The 22,038-nt window shown below is 43.9% G+C and overlaps 1 protein-coding gene across 1 annotated transcript; it reads right to left on the bottom strand.

The window, feature by feature from the left end:
• Positions 1–190: 190 nt before the first annotated feature.
• Positions 191–20,988, bottom strand: LOC115150585 (SWI/SNF complex subunit SMARCC2). Its single transcript, XM_029694033.1, has 25 exons — positions 20,869–20,988; positions 19,902–20,021; positions 19,422–19,507; positions 19,122–19,203; positions 18,923–19,015; positions 17,289–17,358; positions 16,965–17,034; positions 16,586–16,661; positions 11,938–12,185; positions 11,460–11,584; positions 11,226–11,285; positions 10,817–10,985; positions 10,263–10,334; positions 9,996–10,109; positions 9,285–9,438; positions 9,003–9,122; positions 8,833–8,895; positions 8,367–8,625; positions 7,985–8,146; positions 7,760–7,821; positions 7,132–7,258; positions 6,855–7,018; positions 4,416–4,550; positions 3,803–4,178; positions 191–3,659 (listed from the first exon to the last, which is right to left on the bottom strand). Exons 1-25 carry the CDS (start codon positions 20,977–20,979, stop codon positions 3,601–3,603), a joined length of 3,177 nt encoding a protein of 1,058 aa, XP_029549893.1. The 5' UTR covers positions 20,980–20,988; the 3' UTR covers positions 191–3,600.
• Positions 20,989–22,038: the final 1,050 nt, after the last annotated feature.

Genomic DNA, 22,038 nt, shown 5'->3' on the forward strand with positions numbered 1-22,038 from the left:
GCAGACGAAGCGTTGGATTATTTCTGTAGGCCTAATGTAAAACAAACCGGTGATGTCTTCCTTCACGTAAGGGTTGTGTTTAGAGCCATAGTCATACTGCCAAAAATTCTTAGTGAACTACAGTCTGACTGAAGACAATTGTCATAGCTTGAAGTTTGCCATGGTACAGTCAAGATGGCAACAATGAACAAACCGTACACGTCACATTTATTACATATTTTTTTTTTAAACATTTTTTGTAAGTAAAACCTTAGCATCTTTTTGTATACGAACTGCAGAGCAACTGCCACTAATTGGCTAATGATTTGACTGAGGAAAGGTTCATTTCTACTGTAATCAATGCAATGAAAAACAAACATGTTTCATATCACGAAATCCACACAATGTAACAATGGAGACCAAAGCAGTCCATCCATGGTCACGACTAGTGAAGTGTTAACACTGGCTATCTGGACAAGTTTCATCAGAGTATATATGACACTTTCAGAATGTGTGTGATGTGCTGGTGCGTGATTGTTCTCATACAGACATACCAAACTGAGCATCACAATTCCTCAGCCCTTATAACAAATCAAAACAATGGGGGGGGGCGATGGAACTCTAGGGGAAAACAGATCTTCATGGCATACAGCCACACTGACTGACAGGTCATTGTGACCTATTAGGACCACGCACATGACAATGAGGGAGGTTACAAAAATACAGCAATTAAATGCAAACAGTAATATCAAAGAGACAAGATGGAAAACCTGACAGTCAAAAAATATAAAAATAGATAGGATACATGAAGAAATTGTTACAAATATTAATGGACAGAATTCTCTCTAAACTGAACTGACTTTCGAGATCCCTTGACTTGCACAGTTCCTTTGTAACATTAAAGCCGCTTCCATTACATAGTAATCACTTCATGTGAGTTGGACCTGTCATTGGAAAAACACAAACTATAAAAATCTGGATTTCTCATTATAAAAATCTGGATTTCTCAAACATCCACAACTCTGGCTTCACCTCACTGACTTATATGGAGAAAATGGCAAACATGATAAAAAAGGATGTTGGTTTATGAATGAAGGAAGAGCTGTGACGGTGATGTCTTATATCTGGAGTTGCTAACTGGTTTCTTCTGGAGCCTACATCCAGTCATTACTGTAGAGTATAATCTTACAATGGTATGATTCACTGATACTGACCAGACATACTGGACATACTGACAGAAACCAAATATGACCCTCCATGAATACAAATCATATCTGTATAGTTACTGCTTGTCTTATGATTACGATCTGCTCTATGAAAGCCCAACTGTTAAGTGTTTCAGATATGAATGTTCAAAAACAAAATAGAGTTGAAGAGCCAATGAAGATGCTTTTATCTCAATATCAAATCATTTCTGGATAACAATAAAGTACCTGATTATTTTAGACCATTTTAATTGAAAACAAACAAAAATAGCTTCTTAGCTAAAAGCAATTTCTCAAGCAAAAATTTTGCTCGGACTGTCGGAGTGGTCTGAGTGAGAGGACTAATTGGAGGAGCCTAATGGGAGGGACATGTAACCTGAAAACTAGCTATTGTTGGCAGAGAGGAGGGCAAACTCTCTTTGTTATTGGTCTATTAACTTAAACCGCCTGGTGATGTTACCATGTAGTCCAAAACCCCACCCTTGCGAAACAAGCTGAACTTTTCAAACAGCTCTTACACTAAAGGGCATTATCATAATTATCACAATTTTACAGTATTATTCCAACCTCATAGTTTCGAAACATATATAAAACACAGGGAAAATAAAGTTTTTGACTGCACTGTCTCTTTAAAATGAGGACTTTTAGGACATTGTGACCTGGGGGTCCTCGGGGGCACTGTCACTCTGGGAGTATGTTGCCCTTCATCTAAAGCTCAGTCATATAGGGATTTTGTCCCTTCAAATTGGAGTGAATCATTTGTCAACATTGTAACAGAAAATCCAGTTAACAGTACATAGTCTTACTAACTGAAATGGCAGTAGGGCAAGATGAGACAGTTTTCAAGTGGAATACATATTATTACAAAGAGTAATACCATTCGTTTTCATTGCCCTCACACATACTTTTTAGTTTAGGATACATCTAACCAACAGGCCAACCCCAAGCTCTATAACGCCACATTCACTAACATAGGACAACAAGCAAACAATCCAATGTAATACAGTGACTTGTTCAATTGATGATCTCATATTTGGAAACTATGACATCATAGTAAAAGTTAGAAACAAGAAAACAGTTATGTGCTTCAGGTCAATTTAGGCCTAGATTCAATCAGATCAAGCGTCAACCGGCAATAGCCAACAACCACATAGCTGATGTTTGGCAGTGTTGGAGGTGGAACTGTCAAATCGGTGAGCAGCTGCTCTTGATCATTGTCAGGCAGCCATATCCGTCTCACATTAGAAGTTCAGAACGAGAAAATGTAGGCTATATAGAAATAATGACGCTCAAAATGAAAATCATTCAACTAAATAATGAGGATTTCTATCGAGTTGTAGATTACATCGCACATTCCAGTATTCAAACTTGTAAACAAGACTGCATGGTATTCTCGTAGGGCTCTATTCAATCTGTAAAGCTGAAGTGTTACAGATTCCAGGATAGAAATGTAATGGTATTTTCCGATTGAGCCGACATATGCAGCGTTTACCGTGAACACAGTCTCTGCTAATGCGGGAACACTGCCTTTAAATTTCAATCATGGTGTAAAGCTGATCTTCCGCGATGCGGATTGAATAGAGCCCTTAATGCTACTTCATGCAGCCAATGGCAATGTACGCTTTAGGTATAATGCTAGGAGCCGCTTGTGGTATTTGACAGCTCTAACGCAGTTCCACCTCTGACACAGCCACAACAACAGCTTTGCGGATGTTAACTAAAGCAGATCTGATTGAATAGAGCCCTTAGTTAATAATGATTTGTCTTCAGATATGGCCGCCAGAGAAACATATTTTCAAAGTGCAAATCTTTTTTTGAATCTTCTTTAAATTCTAAGTACCTACTAGGGTACCTTGGGAGAATAGGTAGGTAGGTACATCTGGGAACATCTGACCCTCAGTACACTATAGAAGAAAACAAAAGCACCACTCTTCAGAGGACTGCTAAGACAAGAGTCCTTTAGCTCTCTTCATATCCTCAGGTCAGGTGGCGTATTTACATGACAATACTCTCTTGGTTTAACCTTGGGTCTGATGTGAAGGGTGAAAGTAATTAAGCAGCTTATGTCTGTAAAAATGACGAGGGGACTGTTCGTTTGAAAACTCTTCATTGGCATTTTCTTTTTAGTTGGGAGTAATTTTGAGGGGGTTGTTTCCACCTAATATTAATTCCGGTAGGGAATGTTTTTGTTTTTCTTTCTCATGTCAATCATCCAGTCCAAATGTTAAACATGATCAAAGTTTGTTGTATCTCCTTCAGTTTGACTTCTTCATTTTCAGATGATACAGGCAAAATTCATAGGTACAAAGTGGTCAATGTCATTCAGTTTGCCAAGACCTTTTTCCTGTCTCTCTCTCTCTTCTTCCCTCTCTCTTTTCCCTCCTCTCCCTACCTCTCTCCCTTTCTTTCTCTCTTTTCACTGTGGAGTGGGAGCAGGGGTTGAGGAGTGGAGTGTATCCCCAGGGGCGCTGGACTCTGGGTTCAAAAAGAGGAGAAGAATTTGAGATGTGTAACACAAACATGCAAACATAGTGCAAAAACATTCAACATGATCCCCTTCATACAGTATTAGGTCATTACTGAAAGTTCACAGTTGGTCAATACAAAGTGTGACTCACCGTGGAGTGTTGGGGTGGTGTTGGTGCTGGAGAGGCATGGCGGGCGGGGAGGTGAGGTGTGAGGACCACTGGGTGGCGGCTGGGGCTCAGTGGGCTGGGCCTGGGCAGAGGATGGGCCAGTCATGGGGACGGAGGAGGCAGAGGGTGCTGGGCTGGGAGCTGGCTGTGGTGCAGGGATACTGGGGGCCGGCTGGGACTGGATGGCTGAGGGGCCCTGGGGTGGGGGGCCCGTGGGGTGTGGGCCTCCAGTCTGGCTATGCTGCTGGTGCTGGATCTGTTGGAAGTGCTGCTGACGCGCCCTCATCTCTGCATACTTCAACTGCTCCATGTGGAACGACTGACGGTCTGCCAGCAGCTGCTGCCTCTGGTACTCCAACTACACACACACACACACACACACACACACACACACACACACACACACACACACACACACACACACACACACACACACACACACACACACACACACACACACACACACACACACACACACACACACACACACACACACGTAAATGCGCAGTCCAACCAACAATGCAAACCAACTAACAAAACTATCAAGTCCACTTAAACTACATCCCCCATAATGCTTCGCTACTGCCTGACTCACAGCCTCCCTCTCTCGGTCCATGATAGTCTCCAGCTCTTCAAAGTGTCTCAGTTTGATCTCCAGCTTCTTCATCTGAGTCTCCACCAGCAGAGCCACCAGAGACTTGATCTTCCTCTCCTCCACCGCAGCCAGGTGCTATGGAGAGAGAAAGACAGAGAGGAGGGAGGGAGAGGGGGATGGAGAGGAAGAAAGAGAGAAGAAGTATGGGGGAGAGAGAGGGTAGAGAAAAATCATCTTTAGTATGTGAAAATAGCACAGACATATACTGAACAATCCATGGTTGATCATCAGAATGAGTAACTGAGATAGTAGAAGTTGCCCCTAATCACTGATACAGGGCCTGATATGTTTTACAGACTGGCTGCGGATCCGACTACATAACAGAACTGAAGTGCATTCGGAAAGTATTTAGACCCCTTGACTAAGTTACAGCCTTACTCTAAAATGTATTAAATCAACATTTTTCCTCATCAATCTACACACAATACCCCATAATGACAAAGCGAAAACAGTTTTTTGTATTTTCTTGCACATTGAAAAAAATATACTAAACAGAAAAACCTTATTTACATAAGTATTCAGACCCTTTGATATGAAACGAAATTGAGCTCAGGTGCATCCTGTTTCCATTGATCATACTTGAGAAGTTTCTACAACTTGATTGGAGTCCACCTGTGGAATATTCAATTGATTGGACATGATTTAGAAAGGCACACACCTGTCTATATAAGGTCCCACAGTTGACAGTGCATGTCAGAGAAAAAACCAAGCCACGAGGTCGAAGGAATTGTCCGTAGAGCTCCAAGACAGGATTGTGTTGTGGCACAGATCTGGGGAAGGGTACCAAAACATGTCTGCAGCATTGAAGGTCCCCAAGAACACAGTGGCCTCCATCATTCTTAAATGGAAGAAGTTTGGAACCACCAAGACTCTTCCTAGAGCTCGCTGCCCGACCAAACTGAGCAGTCGGGGGAGAAGGGCCTTGGTCAGGGAGGTGATCAAGAACCCTTTGTTCACTCTGACAGAGCTCCAGAGTTCCTCTGTGGAGATGGGAGAACCTTCCAGAAGGCCAACCATCTGCAGCACTCCACCAATCAGGCCTTTATGGTAGAGTGGCCAGACGGAAGCCACTCCTCAGTAAAAGGCACATGACAGCCTGCTTGGAGTTTGCCAAAAGGCACCTAAAGGACTGGGGTGAAGGTTCACCTTCCAACTGAACAACGACCATAAGCACACAGCCAAGACAACGCAGGAGTGGCTTCGGGATAAGTCTTAATGTCCTTGAGTGGCCCAGCCAGAGCCCGGACTTGAACCCAATTGAACATCTCTGGAGTGACTTGAAAATAGCTGTGCAGCAACGCTCCCCATCCAACCTGACAGAGCTTGAGAGGATCTGAAGAGAAATGTAACCTTTATTTAACTAGGCAGGTCAGTTAAGAACACATTTTTATTTACAATTACGGCCTACCCCGGCCAAACTCAGACAACGCTGGGCCAATTGTGCGCCGCCCTATGGGACTCCCAATCACCGTCGGATGTGACACAGCCTGGATCCGAACCATAAAGGTGTGCCAAGCTTGTAGCGTCATACCTAAGAAGCCTCGAGGCTGTAATCGCTGCCAAAGGTGTTTCAACAAAGTATTGAGTAAAGGGTCTGAATACTTATGTAAATGTGAATATTATATTTCCTTAAAAACCTGTTTTTGCTTTGTCATTATGGGGTACTGTGTGTATATTGATGAAAAATACAACAATTTAATACATTTTTGAATAAGGCTGTAACATAACAAAATGTGGAAAAAGTCAAGGGGTCTGAATACTTTCCGAATGCACTGTATAATGTTACTGGAAAACAAAAAATACCACCTAATTTCTAATGAGATTTTAGGATGATTGTACGAATGGTCACATTTTTCTCTCATGTGGCCTCAACAGCGTGTTAGGCAAAATATGTGCTTTGATTGAAACTAAACACAAGTAAGCTATGCAGTTTAACACTATCTGCAAAAAAAATTGCTCCACTGTATATAATTCAGAACAGGCTACTTGTAGGCTACATGGAAACAACACTGTATAACTCAATAAGATCTAAATGCATATCCCATGAAACTGATTGAGATCAAATGATTGGTATGCAGACGCTGCATGGACGTTTCAGAATCAGAATGTGATTCAGATCTTCAGCTCTGGGGAAAAGGGATCCAGGTGGGCGGGACGGGGTGGTTACCTCTGGATCCGCAGTCTCTGCCTATTTCTGAATCCCTGTGGGTTGGCTAAGAGAGCTGATTTTGAATCAGGTGCCTCCTAATGTAATCGTATGAACTATAGCAAAACTGATCATAGATCAGCACTCCTACTCTGAGAAGCTTGATACATACAGCATCTGATCCTAGATCTGTGGTTAGGGGCATCATGCTAAACAAGGGTCAGAAGTCAGACCTTGGCTTTGACGGCAGCAGCAGCCAGGGCGGAGGCAGCAGCGGTAGCCAGGTTCCCCTCTCCCACATCCCGCTCCACCTTCGCCTTCCTCTCTCCCTCGCTCTCTCCTTCTCTCTGGCCCTCCTCCAAGGCCTCCTTCCCTTCCTTCTCCTTCTCTCTCTCACCTAATGCAGAGTGGGAAACATAGAAGGCACACTTAATTTAGTGTCTGAGCAAGAGAGACAGAATCCACTATTTTACAGAGACATTCAAATTCAGTCACAGACATAAACATTACCCATCTCTGTCTCTGTCTTCTCAGCCTCTCGGTCTCTCTCTCCTTCTCCCTCTCTCCCTCTCTCCTCCTCCTTCTTCCCATTTTCTCCTTGCTTCTCATCCTCCTCCATGGCTCTATCTTTATTCTCCTGTTATCACCATGGGGATAAGGACAACACGGTCAGCTCTTTACTGATACTTGATTTTTTTTACCCCTTTTTCCTGGTATCCAATTGGTAGTTACAGTCTTGTCTCATTGCTGCAAGTCACGTACAGACTCGGGAGAGACGAAGGTTGAGAGTCGTGCGTCCTCCGAAACACAACCCAGCCAAGCTGCACTGCTTCTTGACACAATGCCCGCTTAACCCGGAAGCCAGCCGCACCAATGTGTTGGAGGAAACACTGTGCACCTGGCAACCGAGTCAGCGTGCATTGCGTCCGGCCCACCACAAGAGTCGCAAGTGCGCGATGGGACAAGAACATCCCTGCCGGCCAAACCCTCCCCTAACCCAGACGACCGTGCCACTCGGGAGGCCGCCTTACTGATACTTGAGCATCAATCATCACAACATAGACAATTCAGAACTGGTTTGCCAGAAGACTGGACCACGCAAACACAGGTACAGTAGAAGTCCAAACAGACACCATACCTTGGTCTCCCTCTTCTCCTCACTGGATTGGCTGTCACTCTTACTCTCCTCACTGCTCTCTTCTGGAGGCAGAGAAAAGACAGATGAGTTGTCAGCAAGCCTTACGTCTACCCCACCTGCAACTCGTTTTTCAATTCAGATCGATAAACTATTGACATACATACTTATGTGTAAATATGACCAAATACAACTATAGTTTTAGATAATAGTAGATGGAAGCTGTACCAGGTTTGTCTCCTTCCTCCAGGCTGGTGCCTGCGATGCCGCTGCCCTCCAGGCCGTAGAGGGGGTCCTGTCTGCCACTGGCCCGCGCTGCCTCCTCCACCCTCCTCACATGGGCCTCCACCAGTGCTGCTGGGACCTCCTCCTTCATACGGGAAAACTCCTCTGAGAGAGAGAGAGAGAGAGAGAGAAAGAGAGAAACCGCTGAATGCTACGCCCAATACACAATCCACCTCTAAAATGTCTCTCTTGAGAGAAAAACATCCAAAACCTCAAGACACCTCCTGGTAAATAACGGTTAATTAAACAATTATCTGACACAAATCCGGCCAGTCTTTACTCTGTGTGATCCGATCGACGGTTAGTTAGTGAGTTGACCTCTCACCCAGGGCAGACTTGGCGGCTGCGGAGGCCACGCGGGGGTCCACCACGGAGGCCAGGAAGGCCACGGTGCTCATAACGGGGTTGCCTGCCTGGCTGAAGGGGACGGGCTGGTAGGCCAGGGGGCCCAGGGACGAGGACGTGTCCTCCAGGTATGGGTCCTCAATGGGCAGACGCAGGAAGTGCAGGATACACTCGTCCTGGGTACGTGAGCCCACGTGCTCTGACACCTTGTTCCAGTCATCCTTGTACATCTCCAGACCCTGAAAGGGGAGGGATGATATGATTGATATTAATAATCATAATGTTATATTAAGCCTTAGATTTTGTTTTCAGACAAGTGCTTTGTGTGTTTTTGTTGTTGTTCCTCTCAACACTTTTTCAATTTTAAGTTTATTTGGATTCAAAGGGCATTTTGTAGAACCATTCTGTTGAATGGTAATAAAGTGGAGGAGACAGTTGTTAGTTACCTCTAGCAGCAGTAGTGTCTCCTGTTCGGTCCAGTCTCGCATGGCGCTGGCAGCAGTCTTACTCTGCAGACAGGAAGAAGTAATATCACTGAAACACATCACTACTCTTTAATAATTAGCTATACAGTGCATTATGATCCTCAACAGTCCTGCAGTGTTGTGAGCTATACCTTAGGAGGCCCAGTCTTCTTGCTGTACATGTCTGTCCTCAGGCCAAAGTTCTGCAGGTCGGCTGGCTGCTTCTCCTTCACCTTGTCTGGGAATGACAGAATCTGCTGGGCTGCCGGAGTCTGGAGGGGACAGAGAGAAGTGGAGTGAAGCTACAGTCAAATAGAGACATCTAGAACCTAAATATAGATACAATTTGTGTGTGTGTGTGTGTGTGTGTGTGTGTGTGTGTGTGTGTGTGTGTGTGTGTGTGTGTGTGTGTGTGTGTATATATATATATATACCTGGGATGCCTTGGGCTGCAGGGGCACCAGGCTGGAAGGGGTGTCAGCCAGGACGTGGAAGTGGGAGGTGGGCGGGGGGCCCATGGGGGTGGGCCGGCTCTCTGAGTCCACCTGGTAGTTGATCAGACCCCACTGCTCCAGGAATGCATGCACCCTGAGGAGAGGAGGAGGTAAATATTACTGCAGGAAGTAGAAGACAAGAATACACAACAATGACAGTGTGTACACAATGTACTACATAGTAGGGGTGTCAAATCTGGCCTAAATGTGGTTTGAGTAAAAAAATTAAACTCAGTATACTTTAAAATGTCTAAAACCAAATGGAAACTGTGTAGAAATGATAATGGACCTACATTCATACAGTATCTTGACCGTGTCCATCTCTCTAATCACCCAAATGAAAGCTAGACAGCCAGGCAGCTTTGAAAATTCCAAAAACGATGGCCAGAGGACTACATTTTGCAAATTTTAACGGCGAGGAAATGTAATCAATTTTCAGTGTGGCCCTCCGGACCTCGTTGAAGACCGAATGCGGCCCCCGGGGCAAAATTAGTTTGGCACCCTTGTTCTACAGTGTTAAACCAGCCTGATCTGAGCGCAGCGGTCTGGTTTCACGAAGCTAGTGTTATACTCTTCTTATAAGAATTACAAAACGGAGTAAACTGTAATGCGACTGTTGTAAATGTCCTGTGTGCACCGAGTCCTCCTAACCTCATGATGGCGCACACGTCTCCAGCCAGGTTCCTACGACAGGCGGTGGAGGTGAGGTACTCCTGCGGGTTCAGCCTGTAAGTGTCAATCATGAAGTTCCTGTAGGCTAGGTAACTGTGAGGAAAGATAGAGATTTTTGTCAGTGAATATACAGTTAAGTCACTCCAAACCTGAAAGCTGTGTAAAAGCTGTTGTTTTATGCATAACACAGAGGAGTGCATAAGCTAGGCATGTGTAATAATAATATGTTAGCATGGGTTTACTCACATCTCAGGGGTTTTGGATTTGTTCTTGCCATTGAAAAACTCTGGGAGGGCTCTGCGCTCAATAGCATGGACACTGGGAAAGAGAGAACGAGGTTAACATACAGTAGACTAGCTATACCATTTAAGAACATCTCTTTAGAACAGGGATGGGCAACTGGCAGCTCGCACCCTCGGATCAAACCCCCCAGTCAGTGAATAGTAGAATACACAAGGTTCAATTTCATCCTCAGCTTTCTTCTTGTTATGTCAGTCACTGATCGTTAACCATGTCAGCTAACATTTCTTAGATTGCTAAGTTAGCTGGCCACTAAACTATCTAAACTTGTTATGGTCGAATTACCGCCCGGGGGACCACTCAGATATTATATTATAAACTGCAAACATTTCTCTCCACCCTATGGCAAAATGTGTAGAACTGTAGGAAATGTACTTTAAAACAGCTCATTGTCCTCTCTACTCCATGGCCAAATGTGTAGAATTGCACGAAACAAACTCTAAAACTTAAGACTATAAGGCTGATGATCCGGGGGTGGGGTGGGTGGGGGTGTAGCCTACCTGTTGTAGTCAAACCATGCAGCGTAGCTGGGAATAATGATGTGGTGGGTCTGCTCAGTCACGTTGTCCTCATGGAGGTCCGACCCTTTCACCGGCTCTCCTTTCACACTCGGAGAGCCCTCCTCCTCCTCCTTTTCTGCAGTTTCCATGGATTCATCCTCTTGCTCATCTGTTCAAGAGATAAAAGGGGAGATAATGAACATACAGATCAGGGGACAGAAAGGATAGATTAAGCTACAATATAGGGACCTCACCCTGCAGACAGTGTATACACTGAGATGTAAAGTTATGATGTGATGTGTGTGTTGTGCATCAGGTTGGATACTGTGACAGCAAAACATTGAAATAATCTGTGCATATGGACCAATACAGAAAGTATTGTATTGATGAAGTAGTTCAGGGAACTCACCCAGGTCTGTCATGGTACCTCCTTTCACTGGTGTCAACTCAGAGTCTTTCTTAGTGTTGGCTACAGAGAGACACAAGACTTTAGTTCAACCCCTGACCTTCAGTCACAATGATGATACTGATGTTTCAACCAGCGTAAATATCAGGAGGATAAGCCAATGGGCTGAGTCAAAATTAGAGTTAGAATGTTCACTAACAAAATGTCATATGTACTGTACGTGTGTGTGTTGTGTACCTGTCTTAGGTAGGGTGACCTCCTCCACTGCAGGTACAGGTGATGGTTCATCCAGATCTTTAGTCAGATCCTCCGGCTCCTCCTCTCTCTGGCCTCGCTTAGACTTAGTGTTCGGGGTGGTGGGCCTGCACACACACACACACACACACACACACACACACACACAGACCCACACACACACACACACACACACAGACCCACACACACACACACACAGACCCACACACACACACACACAGACACACACACACACACACACACACACACACACACACACACACACACACACACACACACACACACACACACACACAAACACAAAGTCAGTCATACTGTATAGCATCTAAAGGCTAGAATTTCTTAGTCATAGTGTGTGTCAGCAATCTACAGATCTCCCAATGACACCTCTACAAAGGGCATCATCCTGGGCTGGCCTATACAGTAGTAAACAAAGGGTAGTAGGGTAGCACACACATACCCTTTCTTGGTGTTCTTCTTCTTGCTCTCCTGGGGTGGTGGAGTGGGCGAAGGGGAGGGGGAGCGCTTCCTCTTCTTGGCGCTGCCGGGCTTCTTGTCCCGGCGCTCGTCCCCCGGGGTGGTCACCTCGTCCGTCAGGGTCTTGGCTGAGATCCTCTTCCTCTTGGGGCCCCCCTCTCCCACCTCATAGTCCTCCTCATTCATCCACTCATTAAACTGGTCCAGGTCCAGGATCCACTTGGCATGGACCTGAAGAAACACCGTTTTTAATATGATGTCATAAACAGAGTGTGAATTACAGGGGAGCCAGGAGGGGCTCAGCTCCTCTGAATGAGACATTAGCTCTCCTAAATGCAACAAAAGTCCAACTTTGGGGGGTCTCTAAATAATGCTAATTTAATATTATACTATTTGTTTAATATGCTGTGGTAAATGTGTTTTACAGTGGAAAATATGACAATAAAAGCGTCCAAATACCACTACATCACTGGCTCCAGGGTAGGCCTATTAGAAGTTCATGGTAACAGGCCTACAATTTGTAGCCTAGAGTAGTAAACTGAGCGTGTGTATGAGGGTGACCCTTCCCGTTTTCCCCGGAACAGTTTCAGCCCCATTTCACGTGTCCTAACTTTTCAGCCTACAGAAAAGTTACATTTATCAGCAAGATACATCAATTGTAGGTCTTATCAATGGCTGAATGTCATTAGGCACACTGTTTGGTGTTTTGTAATGGCGTAAGTGTACATGCAATGCACTGTTTCGATTGTTTTGGAGTGGTTGAACATGCATAGGTAGCCTACTTTTTTAAGTGATTTGTTTGACAAACAGATGAAAACACCGTGACTGGTTGTGCTCATGCCACATTGAAAGGTAATTCATTTTTACCATTAAATGATATCTTTATTATTAGGCCCATAAAACAAATTCATATAGAGACCCCCCCCCCCCCCGAATATCATGGTGTCACTGCTGCTCGATCATCCTATTTTTATAAGTTCTCGGACAACCCAAAGATTCCTAGTTGCCCTTCCAGACTCCCTCCGCCTACCCAAGGACGTCAGAGTACACAAATCAGTTAACCACCTAACTGAGGAACTCAATTTAACCTTGCGCAATACCCTAGATGCAGTCGCAACCCTAAAAACAAAAAACATTTGTCATAAGAAACTAGCTCCCTGGTATACAGAAAATACCCGAGCTCTGAAGCAAGCTTCTAGAAAATTGGAACGGAATGGCGCTACACCAAACTGGAAGTCTTCCGACTAGCTTGGAAAGACAGTACCGTGCAGTATCGAAGAGCCATCACTGCTGCTCGATCATCCTATTTTTCTAACTTAATTGAGGAAAATAAGAACAATCCGAAATTTATTTTTGATACTGTCGCAAAGCTAACTAAAAAGCAGCATTCCCCAACAGAGGATGGCTTTCACTTCAGCAGTAATAAATTCATTAACTTCTTTGAGGAAAAGATCATGATCATTAGAAAGCAAATTACGGACTCCTCTTTAAATCTGCGTATTCCTCCAAAGCGCCGTTGTCCTGAGTCTGCACAACTCTGCCAGGACCTAGGATCAAGGGAGACACTAAAGTGTTTTAGTACTATATCTCTTGACACAATGATGAAAATAATCATGGCCTCTAAACCTTCAAGCTGCATACTGGACCCTATTCCAACTAAACTACTGAAAGAGCTGCTTCCTGTGCTTGGCCCTCCTATGTTGAACATAATAAACGGCTCTCTATCCACCGGATGTGTACCAAACTCACTAAAAGTGGCAGTAATAAAGCCTCTCTTGAAAAAGCCGAATCTTGACCCAGAAATTATAAAAAACTATCGGCCTATATCGAATCTTCCATTCTTCTCAAAAAAAAATGAAAAAACTGTTGCGCAGCAACTCACTGCCTTCCTGAAGACAAACAATGTATACGAAACGCTTCAGTCTGGTTTTAGACCCCATCATAGCACTGAGACTGCACTTGTGAAGGTGGTAAATTACCTTTTAATGGCGTCAGACCGAGGCTCTGCATCTGTCCTCGTGCTCCTAGATCTTAGTGCTGCTTTTGATACCATCGATCACCACATTCTTTTGGAGAGATTGGAAACCCAAATTGGTCTACACGGACAAGTTCTGGCCTGGCTTAGATCTTATCTGTCGGAAAGATATCAGTTTGTCTCTGTGAATGGTTTGTCCTCTGACAAATCAACTGTAAATTTCGGTGTTCCTCAAGGTTCCGTTTTAGGACCACTATTGTTTTCACTATATATTTTACCTCTTGGGGATGTCATTCGAAAACATAATGTTAAATTTCACACTGCTATGCGGATGACACACAGCTGTACATTTCAATGAAACATGGTGAAGCCCCAAAATTGCCCTCGCTAGAAGCCTGTGTTTCAGACATAAGGAAGTGGATGGCTGCAAACTTTCTACTTTTAAACTCTGACAAAACAGAGATGCTTGTTCTAGGTCCCAAGAAACAAAGAGATCTTCTGTTGAATCTGACAATTAATCTTGATGGTTGTACAGTTGTCTCAAATAAAACTGTGAAGGACCTCGGCGTTACTCTGGACCCTGATCTCTCTTTTGACGAACATATCAAGACTGTTTCAAGGACAGCTTTTTTCCATCTACGTAACATTGCAAAAATCAGAAACTTTCTGTCCAAAAATTATGCAGAAAAATTAATCCATTCTTTAGTTGCTTCTAGGTTGGACTACTGCAATGCTCTACTTTCCGGCTACCCGGATAAAGCACTAAATAAACTTCAGTTAGTGCTAAATACGGCTGCTAGAATCCTGACGAGAACCAAAAAATGTGATCATATTACTCCAGTGCTAGCCTCCCTACACTGGCTTCCTGTTAAGGCAAGGGCTGATTTCAAGGTTTTACTGCTAACCTACAAAGCATTTTATGGGCTTGCTCCTACCTATCTTTCTGATCTGGTCCTGCCGTACATACCTACACGTACGCTACGGTCACAAGACGCAGGCCTCCTAATTGTCCCTAGAATTTCTAAGCAAACAGCTGGAGGCAGGGCTTTCTCCTATAGAGCTCCATTTTTATGGAATGGTCTGCCTACCCATGTGAGAGACGCAGACTCGGTCTCAACCTTTAAGTCTTTACTGAAGACTCATCTCTTCAGTAGGTCGTATGATTGAGTGTAGTCTGGCCCAGGAGTGTGAAGGTGAACGGAAAGGCTCTGGAGTAACGAACCGCCCTTGCTGTCTCTGCCTGGCCGGTTTCCCTCTCTCCACTGAGATTCTCTGCCTCTAACCCTATTACAGGGGCTGAGTCACTGGCTTATTGGTATTCTTCCATGCCGTCCATAGGAGGGGTGCGTCGCTTGAGTGGGTTGAGTCACTGACGTGGTCTTCCTGTCTGGGTTGGCGCCCCCCCTTGGGTTGTGCCGTGGCGGAGATCTTTGTGGGCTATACTCGGCCTTGTCTCAGGATGGTAAGTTGGTGGTTGAAGATATCCCTCTAGTGGTGTGGGGGCTGTGCTTTGGCAAAGTGGGTGGGGTTATATCCTGCCTGTTTGGTCCTGTCCGGGGGTATCATCTGATGGAGCCACAGTGTCTCCTGACCCCTCCTGTCTCAGCCTCCAGTATTTATGCTGCAGTAGTTTATGTGTCGGGGACTAGGGTCAGTCTGTTATATCTGGAGTATTTCTCCTGTCTTATCCGGTGTCCTGTGTGAATTTAAGTATGCTCTCTCTAATTCTCTCTTTTTTCTCTTTCTTTCTTTCTCTCTCTCGGAGGCCATGCCTCAGTTCACCTGGCCATGCTGCTGCTCCAGTTTCAACTGTTCTGCCTGCGGCTATGGAACCCTGACCTGTTCACCGGATGTGCTACCTGTCCCAGACCTGCTGTTTTCAACTCTCTAGAGACAGCAGGAGCGGTAGAGATACTCTCAATGATCGGCTATGAAAAGCCAACTGACATTTACTCTTGAGGTCCTGACTTGTTGCACCCTCGACAACTACTGTGATTATTATTATTTGACCATGCTGGTCATTTATGAACATTTGAACATCTTGGCCATGTTCTGTTATAATCTCCACCCGGCACAGCCAGAAGAGGACTGGCCACCCCTCATAGCCTGGTTCTTCTCTAGGTTTCTTCCTAGATTTTGGCCTTTTTAGGGAGTTTTTCCTAGCCACCGTGCTTCTACACCTGCATTGCTTGCTGTTTGGGGTTTTAGGCTGGGTTTCTGTACAGCACTTTGAGATATTAGCTGAGGTAAGAAGGGCTATATAAATACATTTGATTTGATGAGAGAGAGAGCCGTGTACGGATACTGGTACTTGCATAATAAATAGTACGCTGATTACAGTATATATGCGAAAATAGTAAGTTTTATGGTATATGAGATTTCAAAAATGTTGTATGCTTTAAATGTAAGGATGTCATATTCATTTCTGCTCTTCATCTAATACGAATTAGCAGCATGCTATTGAGGAAGAGAGTCGTCTATTTCAGACCCAAGTGTGCTTGACAAGGGGACGAGGTGAGCTGTCCAAAAGGAATGAATGGCGGGTACTATCAGTATGTTCTAAATAGTAGGCTACATAGTATGGTTAGTACATAGTATGGTTAGTACACAGCCCTTACACACACAGAAAGAGAGGAAGAAAGCTATGTGTGCTGACCTTCCTGGGTTTCTCTGGGCTGGGCGGATCTTCCACAGCTGCCTCCACCTCACTGGCTGAGATCCAGGTGTCATAGCTGAGCAGCAGGGGACAGAGGTCAGATGGAGGTCAGAGACTAGTGTCAGTCTAGTGCACTACATGTCACAACATGGTGCTATAACACAGGCTGAAAAAACAGTGTGGAACTGTTTGCTTTTGTGATGGTGTATGAATAGGTAAAGGAGATGTGGGTATGGGTTAGAGAGCATGTTAGTGTACATTCACTGTGTGACTTTACTCGATAGTGTCAGTGTCGCCGGTGTTAAAGCATGCTGTGCTGCTAAAGGCTAAGGTTGAGTTGACTGTGTCAGGCTGAGGCCCCAGTATGGACAGTACCTACCTGTCAGGAGAGTATCCCCAGTGGAGCAGCACCTGCTTGTCTCTCTTCATCACCGGACGCACCCACTCCTCTGAACCAACCAGGGGATTGGTGAGAGAGAGAGAGAGAGGGAGGGGGTCAGATCCACAGAATTAAATAGAACACAATGGATCTGGAATATAATGTATCTATCAGTCCATTGTCAGCTACTAGACCAATTCCCTTTCCAGGCATAAATTCAAGCCACTACATTTTTGTCATTTAGCAGATGATTTTATACAGAGCAATTAAGGTTAAGTGCCTTGCAAAAGGGCACGTTTGATCCATAATGTTAGACTGACTCACCCTCCTCCAGACTGGCAGGGATGGGGACCACCACATGGGAGCTGCATGTCTTGTCTTCAGTCACTGAGCCCTGCTGGCAGCAAACAAACTCTGCTTAACCTGTTACATCTAGGGGGCAGTATTTTCACGGCTGGATAAAAAACGTACCCGATTTAATCTGATTATTAGTCCTGCCCAGAAACTGGAATATGCATATAATTATTAGCTTTGGAGAGAAAACACTCCAAAGTTTCTGAAACTGTTTGAATGGTGTCTGTGAGTATAACAGAACTCCTATGGCAGGCAAAAACCTGAGATGCTTCTGTTCAGGAAGTACCCTGTCTGAACATTTCTTGCCCTTCTTGATTCTCTCTATCGTTTACAAAGGATCTCTGCTCTTACGTGACACTTCTCACGTCAACAATGGAGTCTCACAGCCCGGGAAAAACAGGAATGATGTCATTCAAAGCCCTGGCTGAAGCACACGAGAGCAAAAGCTGAGTGGTCAGTCAATGGACTAAGCCTTAGGCGCGTGACACGCCCCGCCCCCGGCTTTCGGTTTTTTCCTCAGTTTACAGACAGGCAGATTCCCGGTCGGAATATTATCGCTTCTCTACGAGATAAATTGCATAAATATTGGTTTTAAACAGCGGTTGACATGCTTCGAAGTACGGTAATGGAATATTTCGAAATTTTTTGTCATATTTTGCGTCATGCTCGTGGCCGAGATTTAGCGTTGGGATAGTGTCTAGAACGCACGAACAAAACGTCGCTGTTTGGATATAACGATGGATTATTTGGGACCAAACCTACATTTGTTATTGAAGTAGAAGTCCTGGCAGTGTATTCTGATGAAGAACAAGCAAGGTAAGAACATTTTTCTTATAGGAAATGTGATTTTGGTGAAGGCTACACTGGGTGGGTGTCTAAATAGCTAGCCCTGTAACGCCGGGCTATGTACTTACATTATTGCAAAATGTGCTTCATCCGAAAAGCTATTTTAAAATCGGACATATCGAGTGCATAGAGGAGTTCTGTATCTATAATTCTTAAAATAATTGTTATGCTTTTTGTGAACGTTTATCGTGAGTAATTTAGTAAAATCACCGGAAGTGTTCGGTGGGAATGCTAGTTCTGAACGTCACATGCTAATGTAAAAAGCTGGTTTTTGATATAAATATGAACTTGATTGAACAGACATGCATGTATTGTATAACACAATGTCCTAGGTGTGTCATCTGATGAAGATCATCAAAGGTTAGTGCTGCATTTAGATATGGTTTGGGTTTATGTGACATGATATGCTAGCTTGAAAAATGGCTGTGTGATTATTCCTGGCTGGGTACTCTGCTGACATAATCTAATGTTTTGCTTTCGCTGTAAAGCCTTTTTGAAATCGGACAGTTTGGTTAGATAAAGGAGAGTCTTGTCTTTAAATAGCTGTAACATAGTCATATGTTTGAAAAGTGTAAGTTTTCGGATTTAGAGGAGTTTGAATTTCGCGCCCCGCCCATCATTGGATATTGGAGCAGACGTTCCGCTAGCGGAACGTGTAGATGTAAGAGGACTGTGTTTGTATGTTGTGTTGTATTGTATTGCACTGTATGTGTACTCCATATACAGTTTCATCATTAGGTCAGTGAAGACAAGCCTACCTGGTGCCTCTTGATTATGTCCTTCAGTTTCCCCAGCAGCTTGGCCTCAATGTCAGAGCTCAGGTAGATCACTGGTCGACTCAGACAGTTGTTCTAATCGACAGATGGCAAGAAAGAGAGAGAGAGGGTGAATAAGAAAGAGGGACACAGATCAATAAATAAATCAAATATTTTCCAAAGAAGAACATGGAAGACTGACCTGTACTAGGGATTTCTCAATAGTCATGAACATCTCCACATTGCGGTCCATCCGAGAAGGATTCTGAAAGTCAAACCTGCGCCTGCCATGAAGACAGACAGGAGTAAAAAATCTCACAGAACCTCGTCAAATATTTCAATAAAAATACATCATTGTCAAAATGAAAACGTCTCAAGGATCAATCTATTTTGTTGAATCTTAAACAGAACTTTTCAACTATACAACTGGGTTCAATTAATTTGAGGGGAATGTAAGTGTAGTGAGCCAAACAAAATCTGATGGCTTTAATGAAACTCTTACCAGCCCTGATCACTCTTGAACTTGTAGGCTGCTGCCAGAATGTGACAGAGAGCCCCACCAGACTTAAAGTCCAGGAAACTCTTCATCTGAACAGAAAGACAGAGGGTTAGATACAGTATTCTTAAATATATATATATATATATATATATATATATATATATATATATATATATATATATATATATATATATATATATTAACCTTTATTTAACTAGGCAAGTCAGTTAAGAACAAATTCTTATTTACAATGACGGCCTACCCCGGCCAAACCCTAACCCGGACGACGCTAGGCCAATTGTGCGCTGCCCTATGGGACTCCCAATCACAGGCGGTTGTGATACAGCCTGGAATCAAACCAGGGTCTGTACTGATGCTTCTAGCACTGAGATGCAGTGCCTTAGACCGCTGAACCACTCGCGAGCCCTAGAATAGTGTAATAGGGGAAGCACAATACCAAATTGTGTGTGTGTATGTTTGTACCGGCAGCCTGGTGAGAGGTGGGTTGCTGACATGTCGTCCGAACACCTCCTCCTGAAACTGCAGTAGCTGGACCACCAGGCTGGACAGAGACTTGTTGGTGGGGGGCTCCGCCTGGATGTACTGAGAGAGAGAGAGAGGATTTACATGGAAATGTCAGAGTAGATAGGCATTGTAACTTAAGTTTAGTTTGTGTGTGCATGTGCGATAGTGAGAAAGAATAGGATTTTTTTATATATATATATCCATCATAGAACTTTGACAGTCTGAACACTACAATTAACAAACACAGAATTCATTTGATGGTAAAAGAAACTACAGGTTTCTTTACGTGAATCTTTGCATTCTTTCTGTCTGGGCCAGGTTGAGAATGGTAGGGCTGAGCGCATGCTCTGAGACAATAGACAGGGCTTTTTGGCAACACTATAATGAGAAATTCTTCACACCATCTGGGAGGGGGTAAAAGGGGGCGGATCATTAAAACTCAAGGCGCATATATTGCCCTAAAAGAACATGGCGTGCAATGGGGTGAAAGATAAAACCGAAAGCGCCGGTAAAAAGACAGCTCAACATCTGGATTTGTGCACTTGCGCTGCCGGTGCGGTGGCCGGAGTATAGACATCTGCAATCAATGAAATTACCGTTAGATAGCTAGTTAGGTTTCCTCCCCTTGAACAAAAACCTGCAACACAGGCCATTCATTCCCCTCTAACTAAAAGGGGGTAGAAACATGGATTTATGTTCAGAATTTGCCACGCGTCATTTCCCCAAAACGTTTTCTCAGCATCCTTTTGTTTCCGTCTCGTGAATGTGTGGATTAAACCGCTGAACTATCCTGCAACCCATCTCATCTCACACCCTCCTTCTCCTTTCTCTTTGCTCACTCGTTTTGCTGTTAAGATTACCCTCCTTCATTTATGATAATATGAATGCGTGTATTTATTACTTTAGCAAAAAAAACAGGCAGTACCTTTTTATAATTCTTGCCCAACCAAACGCGGACATTGTCGAATTGCGAGACGGTATCAGACGTTTCGAAATATTTTACGTTCGGGCCGCCGTCTTTCTTCCGCACCGCCATCTTTGTCTGCTGAATGACAGCGACCTGGTGGTGGAAAGAAGATACCGCAGTCGGTGGGCCCATTACTGCCAATGTAGTTGCAGTAAATATACAATAGGTGGCGTCATTGCATAAAGATAATGCAATGCGTAATAATGTCTGTGCATCGTTTTAAACACGAACACCAGAGAGCGCACATTGAATGTAATGTAGGCCTGCCTTTCTAAATTATGTTTTGACATGGGATGAGAGAAATCATTACCACATTATAAATATGTATTTTCTACATAAAAACAAGCATTATCTATGCCTGGTATTTATTGCTATTTGATTAGGTTCGTTAGGTTTCAGACATTCTGCTCTCATTACCCAAATGTGCTTGCTCACTATTATAGCAGTCCTGTCTCCGAGTTGTATTTCGCCAGGGCTCACTTGAAAAAGAGATGTCCATCTTGTGGTCTCCATGTTTTTTTAAATTTTATTTAACCTTTATTTAACTAGGCAAGTCAGTTATGAACAAATTCTTATTTACAATGACGGCCTACCAGGGAACAGTGGGTTAACTGCCTTCTTCAGGGGCAGAACGACAGATTTTTACCCTGTCAGCTTCGGTTACTGGCCCAACGTTCTAACCATTAGGCTACCTGCAGCCCCCTGGTAAAAAACTAAATTCTGCACAAATAAGCAAAGGATTAAAAGAATGAAGGGATACTTGGGATTTTGGCAATGAGGCCCTTTATTCACTTCCCCAGAGTTAGATTAACTTGTGGATACCATTGTTATGTCTCTGTCAGTGTGAAGGAAGTTAGGCTGCATTCTAAACACTTAAAAGACACACCATCTCCCTTCAGCCCTCAAATTAAGTGGACACTTCTGATGACATATCATGACCTCTGACGAGTTGACAATTGCAGAGCAAGGGGCGAAGGAAGAATACATTAATTTTACATTTTCTTGCCTGGAAATTTGTCACTCGTTCATCCCACGGTTGTGTTTTCAGTCATCATGAAACCACTGGTAGCTGTTGTGTGTGCATTATATGCGCTACAGTCAATTATAATTGCATTTCATATGTTGGCT

This window comes from Salmo trutta, chromosome 16, assembly GCF_901001165.1.
Source record: "Salmo trutta chromosome 16, fSalTru1.1, whole genome shotgun sequence".
NCBI lineage: Eukaryota > Metazoa > Chordata > Actinopteri > Salmoniformes > Salmonidae > Salmo > Salmo trutta.